The following is a 12,619-nucleotide window of genomic DNA, read 5'->3' as shown; positions in this document are numbered from 1 at the left end:
CTCTGTTTAGAAAGGCGATTCATTAGTGAAGTCAAATGTTGCATCCAAGTGGATATTGATGGGAACTCCTCCACACAACAGAGAGGAACAGCTTGGGGTGTGGTGGGGTGTCATGCCATCTGGAAGGTTTATATCTTCTACCTTGAAACACCAGGTTGCCTTCCTAACTGTAAAAACTCGTGTTTTGCTCCCCAGTGTATCCCTAGGGTCTGGGGCTGGAACCTAACACCTGCTGTGGAAGGAGTAAGAATCAGTCACACCCCCTCCCAGCATCCTCAACAAATGATTGTGGGAAGAGTTGGTGACTGCTCCCCATATGGATGGTAGAGTGCTGGCCCTTGGGCCTCTGTGAATACTACCTTTTGGGGACCCATGGTAGGTCCAGTACTCAGACTCTGAAGCATAGTAGGGGTCTGGTGAGTAGGCTGGACTATACTTGGACGCCTGGCTGATGTCTTCACTTGTTTTACTCTTGGTTGCTGTGGACAAATCACCTGCAAAGGAGCCAAGGACAGCACTTCAAGAAGGCAGAGTATCAGCTCGGAGCATCCCTTCTATGTCTCTGTCAAGCTCCGGCCCCGGGAGGCAGAGGCTATTTGGAGTTATAGGTCTCTGGTAGGAGAGCCTGGGACATGAAACACCCGAGCTGGAGAAGCCCTGGGCTAGCCCCTTATTTTACATGTGAGGCCAGAGATGGGAAAGGGCTCGATCAAGACCACCCAGCCAATTTGTACCAGAACTGACTAGAATGAGGCTTCTTTCTGCACATTCCACGGATTCTCATGGAATACATTAAAACCATATCCTCAGAGTAAACTCAAAGTTTCCAGGTGAGCCTGGCCCTTTCCTTCCTGAAATCTTTGAAGTTCTATGACCCGATGACCAGAGCAGAGGGTCCTGGCATCAATGGGCTTTCATTCAGCTGAGGACTGTGCATCACTCTTGCTGCTGCACCTGGTCCTTTAACTTGAGTCCTGAACGCCTTCCATTGGTTGGTGGTGTTTTTGCCATCTCTTAATGATGCAGCTACCTTCATCCTGGACTCCCGAGCCTGCTTTGGTGATATCTCCTGGAACCCTCTTAGAAAACCTGAAGGGTCCTAAGAAACATGGTTCTCAAGGGGCCTTTTCTAATGCTCTTTGGGAGGGTCAAACCGTCTTTGGGAGCACCTTTATTTCTAGCCACATGCACAGATACAATAGGTTTACATCTCACTGTGGGACCTCTGCCCCACCAGCTTTGAAAACTGAAGATGACTGTTTAAATGCAGGGTCTTAGTCAGATCATGGAGGTGCATATCTGCAGTTCTGTCCATCAAGAATGTCTAGAACAACCGGGAGTTTCAGGCCAGCCTGGGATTATACAGTAAGTTTAAGGCAAGCCTCTTAGCGAGACTCTGCCTTGCCCCCAACTCCAGGGTCTTTGGTGGCCAGAGCCACTACTTGCACTTGCACTGACCCTTCCTCCATCTATCTGATGAGCTAGGCTCAGGGTACAGGATGGTTCCTGCCATCTCCAAGCTCGAATCCAAGCCTATGCGCTCCTCTGTTACCGCACTAGAAGAGTGAACAAATGCCCAGCAGCCAGGCTAGCAGTCGTTCTCTGCCTCCCCAAAGGGAAAGATGTGCGCAGTCACCTGAGGTTTAATGAGTGCTTTGTAGTAAGGAGAAGGAAGTCCCAGCATGGGTGACTTTGGTACTGGAGCTCAGGCAGAATCATGGGTACAGGAGTTAAGAAAGGACGCCTGGGCTGTGCACGAGCCTTTCTCATTTTAAAGAGTCTGGGTCATGGAGGAAGCCAGCGAGTCTGTATTTTTAAAATTAGTTTCCAAGGAACAGGTGTTCCACAGATCATTGTTTAAAAAGCACCAAATAAATGAATGAATGAGTGGCCAGGGAAGCAGCCGAGAGGTAGGATGCTTGACTAGCATGCACAAGGCCCCAGGGTTGACCTCCAGCACCAGGGAAACAAAATATGAAAGGAGGAAGTGCCTTCCTGTTCCTTTTTCATCTATGAACTTCCATCTACACTCAGAAAAGCTTAAAGCAGAGGCCCCAAGTTCGGTATAGGAATCAATGCCTCTCACAGAATTCTAATGAACAATTTGAATTATCAGCATTCTGAGTGCAGCTCTCCTAGGGACGCAGGCATTTCCCGGGATTGCTCTAATCACAGAATTCAGAGCAGTAGAGAGCAGGCAAGGTAGGTTGGGGAGGTGGTAAGAAAGGAATTAGGGGACATGAATAATTCCTTGCTCTTTTGAAATGACATGGACACACAAAGTCACCCCGAGGGATTGGGGGGTAGCAAGAAGGACTATGTTGTAATCTTGCATCGTCTCATTCCTGGAAACCTGAGCAGAAACCTTCTGTATTGGTTTTAACACTCCCCCCCCCCCCCCTCCGTGTTTGGCCAAACTTTGTCTGTCTCTGACCATACCATGCCGTTTGTAGATCGGGGGTTTTCGGTAGATGTTACTTTCTCCAGCTGCCAGAGACCAGGAAGGAACAGTGGGGAGGAGAGAGAGAGAGAGAGAGAGAGAGAGAGAGAGAGAGAGAGAGAGAGAGAGAGAGACAGGGAGGAGATAGCATTTGGTCAATTGATCTGAGAAGAGAGAGCCAGTCAGCAACTTTCCCCAAGAGGCCACCATCTTCCCCCAGGCAGGTTTCCTTTCCCAAAGTTGAACTTTCACTCCCACCCGACAGGTTCCAGTAAAGCAGGAGAGAGGGCAGATGCACACAAATGGTATCAGGGAAAGGGAGGTGGGTTAAGTGATGGGCATGCAAGAGGTAGGGGAAGGCTAAGCAGGGCCTAGTGCAGGAAGTGTGCCCTGCTCCTCCCCCTAGTGGCTGCATTTCACTCCGTGCAAGAGTCCTCAGGGAGCTGCAGAGTTGTCTACCTTGCCCTCCCTCAGAGTCAGACACACAGGGCCCCTCAGGAACTGTTGGGAATGGGGCGAGTGAAAGAACAGGATAAGTTCTTGAGGGTGACTGAGTGGGGGCTACAAAGTTGGAAGACCAGGTCTAGACCTGGCCCTATTGTAACCCAGTGAGCTTGTTGAGTTTTGTCAATTCGATATAAGATAGCAACATCTGGGAACTGGGAAGCTCTGTTGAGACATTATCTCCATTGGACTGGCCTGTGGGTAAACCCATGAGGGCCTTTTATCGATTAATGATTGATGTTGGAGGACCCAGTCCATTGTAGGCAACGTCACACCTGGGCAAATGGCATTGTGTTGTATAAAAAAGGAAGCTGGGCAACCTAGTAGAGCAGGCTTGTGAACAGCATTCTTCTATGGTCTCTCTTCAGTTCTTGTCTTGGTTTTCCTCAATGACTGATTATAACCTGTAGGATCGACTCTAACCTGTAAATAAGCCCTTTTCTCTCCCTAGCTGCTTTCGGTCATGGTCTTTATCATAGCAATAGAAAGCCAACTCCAACATCCATGGTGGGGTTTCCTATGAGGCCACACCTACGAGGCCAGGCCTCTGGCTTCCTCTCACCTCCTCTGGGCACACTGACTTTATTCCTGCCGCTCCCTCTGCCTGGGGTGTTTCTTCAAGGATTGTCACATCACCAACTTTAATGTCACTTCCTCCACCAAGTCTCTTTTGTCTCACCTCACCTAGCAAAACCTCTCCTACTCTAGTCGCTCTTGTACAATGCTCTGGGCTTTTTATCCCTGTTTATATGATCTATTATAAAATACAGTATATAAATATGGCATACCATATACTATATATTAAAGTATATTATTATAAAATATAAAGTAGTTATTAACATCTTCAATCACCCTTTAACTTTCTTTTTCATCCATGCACCATCTTTATCCACACATTGCAAGTATCACATTAACAATTGAGCTTTCTAGGCAGCTGGTTCTCTCAATACATTTATGTATACTCACTACAAAGATAAGATCTGGGCTGGAGTGAGCTCAATTGCAACCTCAGGGACCAGAATACTATCTGACTACCCAGAGAAGCCAAGGGATGGACCCTAGACCACCAGCTTACAGGCATCGTGGTTCAAGCCAAAGAATCCGGAGGCAAGCACCTTTTACCATTTTGTCTTTACTGTCAATTGGCAATGTAAGAAGCCAAATCTTGGACATTTCTCTTTTCCCTGTCTCTTCCTTGTGGTCCTGATCAAGGTTGGTTATATGGAGAAGAAACCAAAGCCCATAGGTATGTTAGGACTGGAAGGATGAGTTAGCATGAATGGTTGGTTAGGGAAGGCTCCCCCAGGAACAGACTTCTCCTCAATGCCTGAGCAGCATCAAGCAGGTGGCTCAGGCATCTGGCACCCCCAGGGAGCATGCACTCATGCTGGGGCTGGCGGGCTGGCAGCGCCTACCTGGGATGTGAAAGTGCTTGGGAGCCTGGTAAGAGGTTGGAGTGGAGGACCTCACATCTAACTGGCTATGGTATGGAGAGCTCCGGCCACTCTCAGGCCCTGGAGCATGCAGGCAGTGGTCCCCAGAGAGAACAGAAGCACAGAGAAAACAGGCATTAAATGAGACAGCACTGAAGGAAGCAGTGAGGTGATGGCAGCAGAGGTGGGGTGGGCTGGCTGTCCCAGCGTGCTCAGCTCCAGAGTGGAAGCAGCTTGTGCGTTCATGCACCACGTCGGCAGAAACGAGCTGACCTTTCCCCTCATTTGACCCCAAAGTCTGAGTCTGCCAAGAAGATACCTTTACCGGCATATCCTCCCACCCCACCCTGCATAGGCTCCTCCCTCAGTTTCCCATTTTCTCCATTCAAACGCTCGTTACTTCCCTTACCTCAGGGTGACTGTATATACTTTAACTGGCTAAGTGGGGCCGGGGCTTTCAGGTGAAGACCAGACCCCAGCCTTGGAGCTATGTGTTTCTTCTTGCTGAAGAGGAGTCTTCCTCTAACCAGGGTTACTGGGTTGCCTGACACTCCCTCTCCTGGCAGTTCCCTACTTACGTTCTTGCTGCTTCTCAGTGTGATATACCCATCTTAGGGACTCAGTCTAGGCCCACTAGTCACCAGAGGGGCCATGGGCTTCCAGAAAGCCATGCTGCTATGGAAAGTGTTCCTTGTCCCCAAAGCCCGGAGACAGAAAGTAATCACATTGTTCCGACTCTTCAATTCTTGTAGGGGCTTCCTTTGCCTTACCTGAACGGTAATAGTGATGAGGTGAACGGGAGAAGGTGGGAGACATGCCTTGTCGACTGTAGGTGGGGGAATCGATGTATCCTGGGCTGGAGGCCCGTCTCTGCCGGAGGTCCAGGTTCTCATAGATGTCCTGGGGGAGGAGGTGGGGCTGTGAGCAAGGTCTGTGGTGCAAGTCTTTTAGTGTGTGTGGAGGGGCATGCTATGGAATCTGGAATTCTAGGGGCCCAGGCTTAAGTCATCACACAACCTGCGGAGGGTGGGAGAGAGTTCTCAGGCCTTCATGCATTGCTCAGATCCCTTGGTTAGAACCCATGGGCAGTGTCTAGAGTCTGACTAGTGATTCCAGAGACATAAAGAGGTCTGATAGGCACGTGGGTTTTTTTCACTTCCATCTTCATGTCATTACTTGGTTGGGGGAAACATTTTGGGTTAAGGCCTCTGTGGTACAGGGGACGGCTAACCAGGGAGCCCTTCTTGGTCATCATAAACAAACACCACTTTATATATATTTTTAAAACACATTATGTATCAGATTAATTACCTGGGAGTAAGGAGATAATGTTCCCAGCGACTTTAAAAGCGAAGAATTTGAAGGCAGCCATGGAAGGAGTGAAGGTAGAGAGGAGGGCAAGAGAAAGGGACAGAACATGGTTAAATGGTAAAATGGCATTAAGGAGAAGGCCTGCAGCTGCCCCTGGGGACCCTCTCCAGAGGACACTTTGCTTGGAATTCAAGAATGGCAGACTGCTGGAAAGTGGTAGGAAGTCTCCCTTCCTAATGGGAGAGCTCGGGGCCACGCAAGGCCTCTCAGGAAATGGCTATTCTTGATCTGAACCTAGGTTCCCAGACTTGGAGCTCAGAGCTATTTTCTCAACCCCCCCCTCCCCGTCTCTCTCTTTTAGTTCACATCTCCTCTGTGGTTCACAAAGACAAAGTCTAGGGGAGTAGTATTCAAATTAAGGGCTGAGCAAGGACCAGGTCACTGCTGTTAACTGGGGGGCTGGCATGGTAAGGGGCCTAGCAAGCTGGAGACTCAGTTCACCCAGCTGGGCTGCTGTTTTCAGCTGTGAGCAGAGCCATGTTGGAATGTCTACTCAACGTTGACCAGATTCTTAATTTCCAAGACAAGTAAGAAAGGCAGATGCTTCTGTGAAGTCTCCTAACATTTACACGGTGACAGCTAATCTACATTTCTGAATGACACTGTGAGTGAACCAAAGCCATCTGGGGGTTGGCTCTGACCCAGGGGTCCTGGTCTCTAGCTTCAGAATTGGAGTCTGCAAATACTTGGTTCACTTTTCCAGGCCCATTTTAGGAGCCAGAACTCAGCTCTGGGCTCTTCAACCAAATGGAACCCAACCCTTGTTGGTTTCCCTGTCGCTGCCCAAGGACACAAACTAGCGAGCGGTGGAGCTGGAACAGGTACCCGGGAGCCTACTCCCAGGCCAGGATCCTGCTTCACAGTTATTATAGTTCAAGAATCTAGAACGGAGTAAGAAAAATCTCTTGAAACATGGCTAGTCAGGACCTATTCTGCGATAGCTCTTCTGCCTTCTCCAGAGCACCCCCACACCTAGCGGTCATAGCTCTGGTTTCTAAGTCCATCTGATGCTGCATCTTCATAAATAAGTGTCCTGCTCTGGGCATGAGCTTTTAAGTAAGGTTCACAATGGAGAGAACATACTTAACCAGGGTTTAGAAATGTCACTGTCCTTTGAGCCTGGGGTGGGATCAGAGACATGGGCTTGAGTATCAGCAAGATTTCGCTGCTGTAGGAAAAGCAACAGCCCAAGTAATGGATGAGTAGCTCTAGGCTCTCAGCTTGCATGCTGGTTCAGTAGGGCGTGGTGGGGACCGGGAAGAATGAAGAGCCTAGTCCTGTCGACAGGGTGTGCTGCCACTCACCATTAGATGATGGAAATGCACATTTAGTGCCTTATTTAAAGCCAGATTTTTTTGGGATTAAAGCTCTCAGTATTTACAAGTTGGCTGTAAATTACAGGTTAGGAGGGTCTGGAGGCCAATACTATGGTGGCCAAGCTGTCTATAATGAAGTTGGCTGGGGACCTTAGCAGCACCTTGACTCTTTCAAGAGTCCCAGAGAGGGCAAGATGCAATACCTCTCCATAGCCACATCTCTCCAGCATCTCGTCGGAGGTGTATCTGGAATGAGGTTCGTAGGAAATGAGGTCAGGGCGTTGCACCTCGTAGATGGACTTAACCTTGGGGAGAGCTGCCAGGTCTTTGTAATTAAGGATCTCATTATCCACTTTAGCCTGGGGAAGAGGGAAACAGGCAGGAAAGAAGGAGAAAGATAAGAGAGAGAAGAGGAAGGAGAGAGAACAAAACCAAGGCACGAGAGGATCAAGCATTCTCCAGTGTCTACTAAAAGCACCATTAGGCATGAAGGGAAGAGCTGTAGATGTTGGAAGAAGAATGAATCCAGAGGTTACCCATTGAGCAACATTGTTTGTGAGGCCTCTGGCTTTACCAGAATGATCCCTCCTAAATACCACAATATCTCAGTATATATACTATCCTTTAGACGTGGAAACCAAGGCACACATGTCCCATAACTGGTGTCACAGGCTGCGGTCTGAACTCTATTCCTGAACGATGCCGGATGCTAAACCCTACAATGCAAAGATGTTCCAAATTGCAGCCATCTTGGTAACTCTCTTCTGGGGACCACAGTTTACACTCGCCAATAACTTTCTCACACTATCGATCCCCAAACTAAGCCCTGTGATTCTGCTGTGACTGGTGTCATTCTCTGTGCCAAGGGCCTGTTTCTCACATGTTCTAGGTAGGAATCTGCAATGTACAGCCTGTGATCACAGTCACTTGTCTTGACCTGGGGATGGAGCTCAATAGCTTACTGGCTCAACAGCTGTCTGGCATGCGCAAAGCCCTGAAGTTAATCCCAGTACCACAAAAAAAAAAAAAAAAAAAAAAAGAAAGAAAGAAAGGAAAAAAGTAGCTTGCTCTCTGTGGCAGCCACATGGTGGTATTGACCAATACTGAAGTCATAGCAAGGACTCTTCTTATTTTCTCTTGTCCAGGAGAAGAAAGGACAGGAAATAGTGCCACTGATGGGCATTGTGTGGGGTCAAAGAAAGAAGCTGGATATAAATCTGAATGACCCTGCCATGGTGTCAAAGCCCATCTGGGCCTGGCAGGTTTGAGGATTATATGTGGAGCCTCCCTCCTTGGCGGCAGGTCCTTTGTGTCCAATACCCCCACATTTTTGGTCTGGGCTCCTTTGCCCTGTGGTCAGCCATGCTGCTTATCTTGCTGCTACCTGGCTCTGCCACCCACTTCCCTTGGCTTCCCTTCTGTTATTCAGTCTTTCTGCCTCTGGGATGCCTTTTCTCAACTGGCTCCAGATGGTCAGGTCTCTTCTGTCACTGGGAACATCATAAGGGTGCACAGTGTCTTTATCTCCTGCTATTTGTTGTAGTTACAACTTATTATCCATGGCCTGTATGTCCAGTGTCAAGAAGGTAGCAGATCTGTCCATCACCACCTCTCCAGGACAGAGCACAGTACTCATCATAGACAGGAAGCTCAGCACACACTGAATGAATGAATGCATAACCACAGGACCCCTGAGGTCATCTAGATTAACTCTTGTCACTTCTGCCTGTGGGAATGGTTCTGAAGGTGGGAGCTTAGACATGTGTAAGGGGTCTACTTTGTTTCTGGGCTTCGCAGATGTTTAGAAAGGCCTCCTTTAGCTTTGCAACTCCACCCCCCCTTTTTGCATATTGACACTTCTCCCATTTCTTAATCAAACAACACTACCTATATACTGATATTATTCCACCTCTATCTGCCACTCTGACAGTGCTGCTGTCTTGCCTGGTCTTAGTTAAGGAATAGGAAAGGAGGTGCCTGAGATTTATTTTAGAATTGCAGGATGGTTTCTTTTGTCATTGAACTGCCTTGAACTTTAAACCATTGCCGAGGCTCTTGGTTTACTAGGTTGCGTGTCTGAGAACAAGGTCCATGTCCTCCCCAACCCCTTCTGTATCCTCAAGATTTGGTATGCCACCGAGAATAAAACAGGCGCAGCCCAAATTGGTTTAAAAACATTTCAGGTGCTAAGTCAGGGGTAAGCAAAGCCCCACAGCTGCTAAGAAGTGATACATACGCAGATGACCCGGTTAGGCGACCCAATGCTGGACCCAGGCGGTGAGATGGAAGTTTCAGATGTCCGTCTATGCTGTGGGAGAGATGAAGACAGAGGGGTGAGAAGCAGAAGTTCAGGTTTAGAAGGGAGAAAACAGTAGAGAGAATGCAGCTTTTAGGGGCTTTAGTGGGACTGTTGAAGCACTCTGGCTACCTCTGTCCTTCCTCTTCCATCTCTGCCCCTTCAACCAATGTCTGTGTGTGAATGGGGTCCAACAGGTCTAGAACTTCAGGATGCTGGGCAGAAAATGAATTTTTTTCTAGTTATCTGTAGCCGTCATTTTAAATAGAGAGTTGTTCATAAAACTTCATTTTGGGTTATCTCAGCCAATAATGTATTTATTTTAAATGAATAAAACTGCTTAGCATTCATTCCTTGATAGCTTAGTAAACAATGCAGAAGCAAATGGAAGCTCACATACTTGCACGATCATGCTGATTCTTTGCAGTGAACCCTTGGCAAACTGACATCAACTTAAGTGAAAACCTTAAAACATCTGCCTCTGCATGGTGGCCATGATGGATGGCCAGCTCCCAGCCCCAGTAGTGTGCATCTCAGAGTGTAGCAATGCATAGTAACGAGAAAGTCAAGATTGAACCAAAGACCAGTGGGGAAATACATGTGATTTTAGAGATCTCAGATTCCTGATGTGCAAAAGGTAAATGGTCGTGCCCTAGGACTGCTCAGCTTCCACCCATCTCTAAGCATTCTGAATGGGGCTCCAAGCAATGAATGAGAACTAGAGGTGGATCTGGGGACATGAATGAAGGCTGAAACACTTGATGACACCACATCACACAGTGATGAAGTGGAACGCTTTGTTTCAAGCCCCCTGATTAGCTGGAGGAGGACTCTCGATGTGGTGCTAACACATATCAACAGCTGTCCCAACAACACTTAATTTCCCCTTTGAATTAAAGAGCGTGCCAGCAACACGAGCTAGCATTTTAAAGACATTTTTCAACAACTATTTCATTATCCTTGAATTTATCGTGTTTATAACCGGCGTTACTCCTCTCTCTGTGGCAGCCACAAGTTCTATTTTAAAATCAGCTCAGCTAAATGAAAATGAGTTGAGTTGCTTTAAAGGAAGGAAAAGAAGGAATGGGTGCTGACATTAAAGAGGTGGCACACAGATGTAGCAAAAAGTCTCAGGGTTTTAAAGAAGAACTCAGGTTTGGGAAATTCTCCAGACAGGAAACTGAGAAAAATGACAGCTAGGTCTTCTTGTACTTCAATGGGAGCAGGCCTTAGAAAACACAGAGTGGGGAGTCCCAGATGGGTGAAAAGAAATCACACATCAATAGGACCAGTTCTGCCATTAACTGGATAAAATGGCAAAGGAGAAGGGTTAATTAGCTGATCAGAAATTGTGCACCTGTGGGTTTTTTTTTTTTTTTTTTTTTTAGAAGATTCTAGTAATGTAAGAGACTCTTAAGGGGTCAAGTTGACAGCAGGGTTGAGAACATAAAGGCATGTTAGAGCTCGTGCTGCTCCCCAACCCCAACACACATCTTAGGAACCTCTCTGCAGCACGAAGAAGCCAGGAACTCAACCTCTTCCTGCAGTTTGGGAAACCCCGTCTCCTTCAGTACCAGGAACTCAGCTTCACAGGCCTTCCTGGCATTAGTCACAGTGCAGAAATTCTGAGGGACCAGGGTCTCAGCTGGTCTGCTGTGTGCCTGGGGATAACACTCTGCATCTGCCTGGCTGCATCATTACTGTCAAATGACTCTCTTTAGACTTGATTTTCTCACAGGCAAAGTAGAGATACAATTTCTTGCCCCCTCTGCCTCAGGAGGTTGAAGCAATCCAGCCAGGGAGGAGCTATGAAGACATTCTGCAAACTGTCAACAACTGAGATGATAGCAACTATAATTATTAATAAGTAACCCTAGGCTAGGGAAAAACCATGGCATAAGCGCCTCAGATTGGCTGCCATCTTGGCCGGCATTGGTACGGTTATAATCTCACCCACCCTAGATACACTTCCAAATCTTCCGTGCATCAAATCCTTTATTGTTTTCAAGGTTCTTTCATGTACAAGATCTTAATCTACCCAAGCTTCCTGAAGCAACTCTTCCCATCAGGGAGCCCACAGAAATGGACACACATTTAACTGATACTTTTTGCATGAAAGCAGAGCTTTCCCAACCTGTGGCAAAAGGTAGCATGGAAGACCATGCTTCTTACCTTGAGCTTCTTCTCGGCCCTGGCTGCCTGCTTGCAGATCGGGTGCCAAACCTCAGAACCTAAAGGGACCAGGAAAATAACAGACTCAGATCTCTCAAAGCTGACAGTGACCAGAGTCCCCACTGTACCTTGGTTTGACAGCATGTGTACCTTACACACACATCAGTCAGGAGGATAACTTTGTGTCCCGGCTTTCTTAGCTTCCTGTTGTCTTGGAGAGCCATTGATGTACCAATTTGACTATACACACAGCTTTTCAGGGTGTCTAAGTCCTCCTATGCCTCTAAGTTCACACGGCATCCTCATGAACTTCCTTACCTGTCAGCTGGGGGTGACCTTTTCCTCCTCGGGGCTCCATAGTTCTCTGAGGTCTCTTCACACATACAGTCTCAAGTCATATTAGCTTGTGAATTTGCCCCCTAAGTATATCAATGGCACCTTCTAGGCAAGGATTGAGCTTTATCCGCGGGTCTGTCTCCCACGGCATCCACGTAGAGTTTGCCTTTAGTGGAAGCCCGTGGGTTTGCAGGGTGCAAAGATGAACAGACGACTAGCCGTGAGTGACACAGAGCAGGTGGCCAATAAATATTTGTTGAATGGATGAATGGCAGTGGGGGTGAAAGAAAATGACAAGCCATGGTTAACCTCAGCTTTCTTTTCTCCTCAAAGACTTAAGAGAGAATTAAGACTTATCAGAGCTATTGCATTAAAGGGGAGGAGGTGTCATGGTGTCTATTCTGTTTGGGAGCATTGTCTTAACCTGATAATTCCTCAGAGGCTCGAGACCCTTCAAACTTAGCACACTAATGTTGCTAATACCCACATTTTATAATGGGTGGGGGTCCAGTTGGCTGGCTCCAAACCAATTTGGAAAGGCCAATTTGGAAAGGCATGAACAACAGGTGGTTGGTCACATGTTGTGAAGCCTCGAATGTTGCACATTCCCCAAAGAAGGGACAGGTGTCCTGGATTAGAAGGGAAAAAATAGGAACATATTATCCCTCTGGAGCCACTCCTCTGGTAACCAGCCCTAGAAGGGAAGGCGCCAGCAAATGGCTCCATTCCGAAGCACCCAGCTGGCATTTGT

General features: G+C 47.6%; 1 protein-coding gene across 4 annotated transcripts in view; it reads right to left on the bottom strand.

The window, feature by feature from the left end:
• Ablim3 (actin binding LIM protein family member 3) overlaps positions 1-12,619 on the bottom strand; it is a 112,610-nt gene that overhangs the window by 13,167 nt on the left and 86,824 nt on the right. For 3 of the 4 annotated variants that reach the window (XR_009058290.1, XR_009058291.1, XM_057788485.1), the window contains 8 exons: positions 11,533-11,591; positions 9,301-9,372; positions 7,268-7,423; positions 5,689-5,718; positions 5,148-5,277; positions 4,360-4,458; positions 2,440-2,487; positions 360-494 (listed from right to left, as the gene is read on the bottom strand). Coding sequence is in view for 1 of the 4 variants with exons in the window: in XM_057788485.1 (XP_057644468.1) it covers positions 360-494; positions 2,440-2,487; positions 4,360-4,458; positions 5,148-5,277; positions 5,689-5,718; positions 7,268-7,423; positions 9,301-9,372; positions 11,533-11,591 (729 nt within the window). In the remaining 3 variants the exon portion in view is untranslated. The remainder of the gene's footprint in view (positions 1-359; positions 495-2,439; positions 2,488-4,359; positions 4,459-5,147; positions 5,278-5,688; positions 5,719-7,267; positions 7,424-9,300; positions 9,373-11,532; positions 11,592-12,619) is intronic. The other variant, XR_009058292.1, reaches the window with a different exon arrangement.

Source organism: Chionomys nivalis, chromosome 14 (genome assembly GCF_950005125.1).
Source record: "Chionomys nivalis chromosome 14, mChiNiv1.1, whole genome shotgun sequence".
NCBI classification, from domain to species: Eukaryota; Metazoa; Chordata; class Mammalia; order Rodentia; family Cricetidae; genus Chionomys; species Chionomys nivalis.
This window is presented reverse-complemented; position numbering and strand designations above follow the sequence as displayed.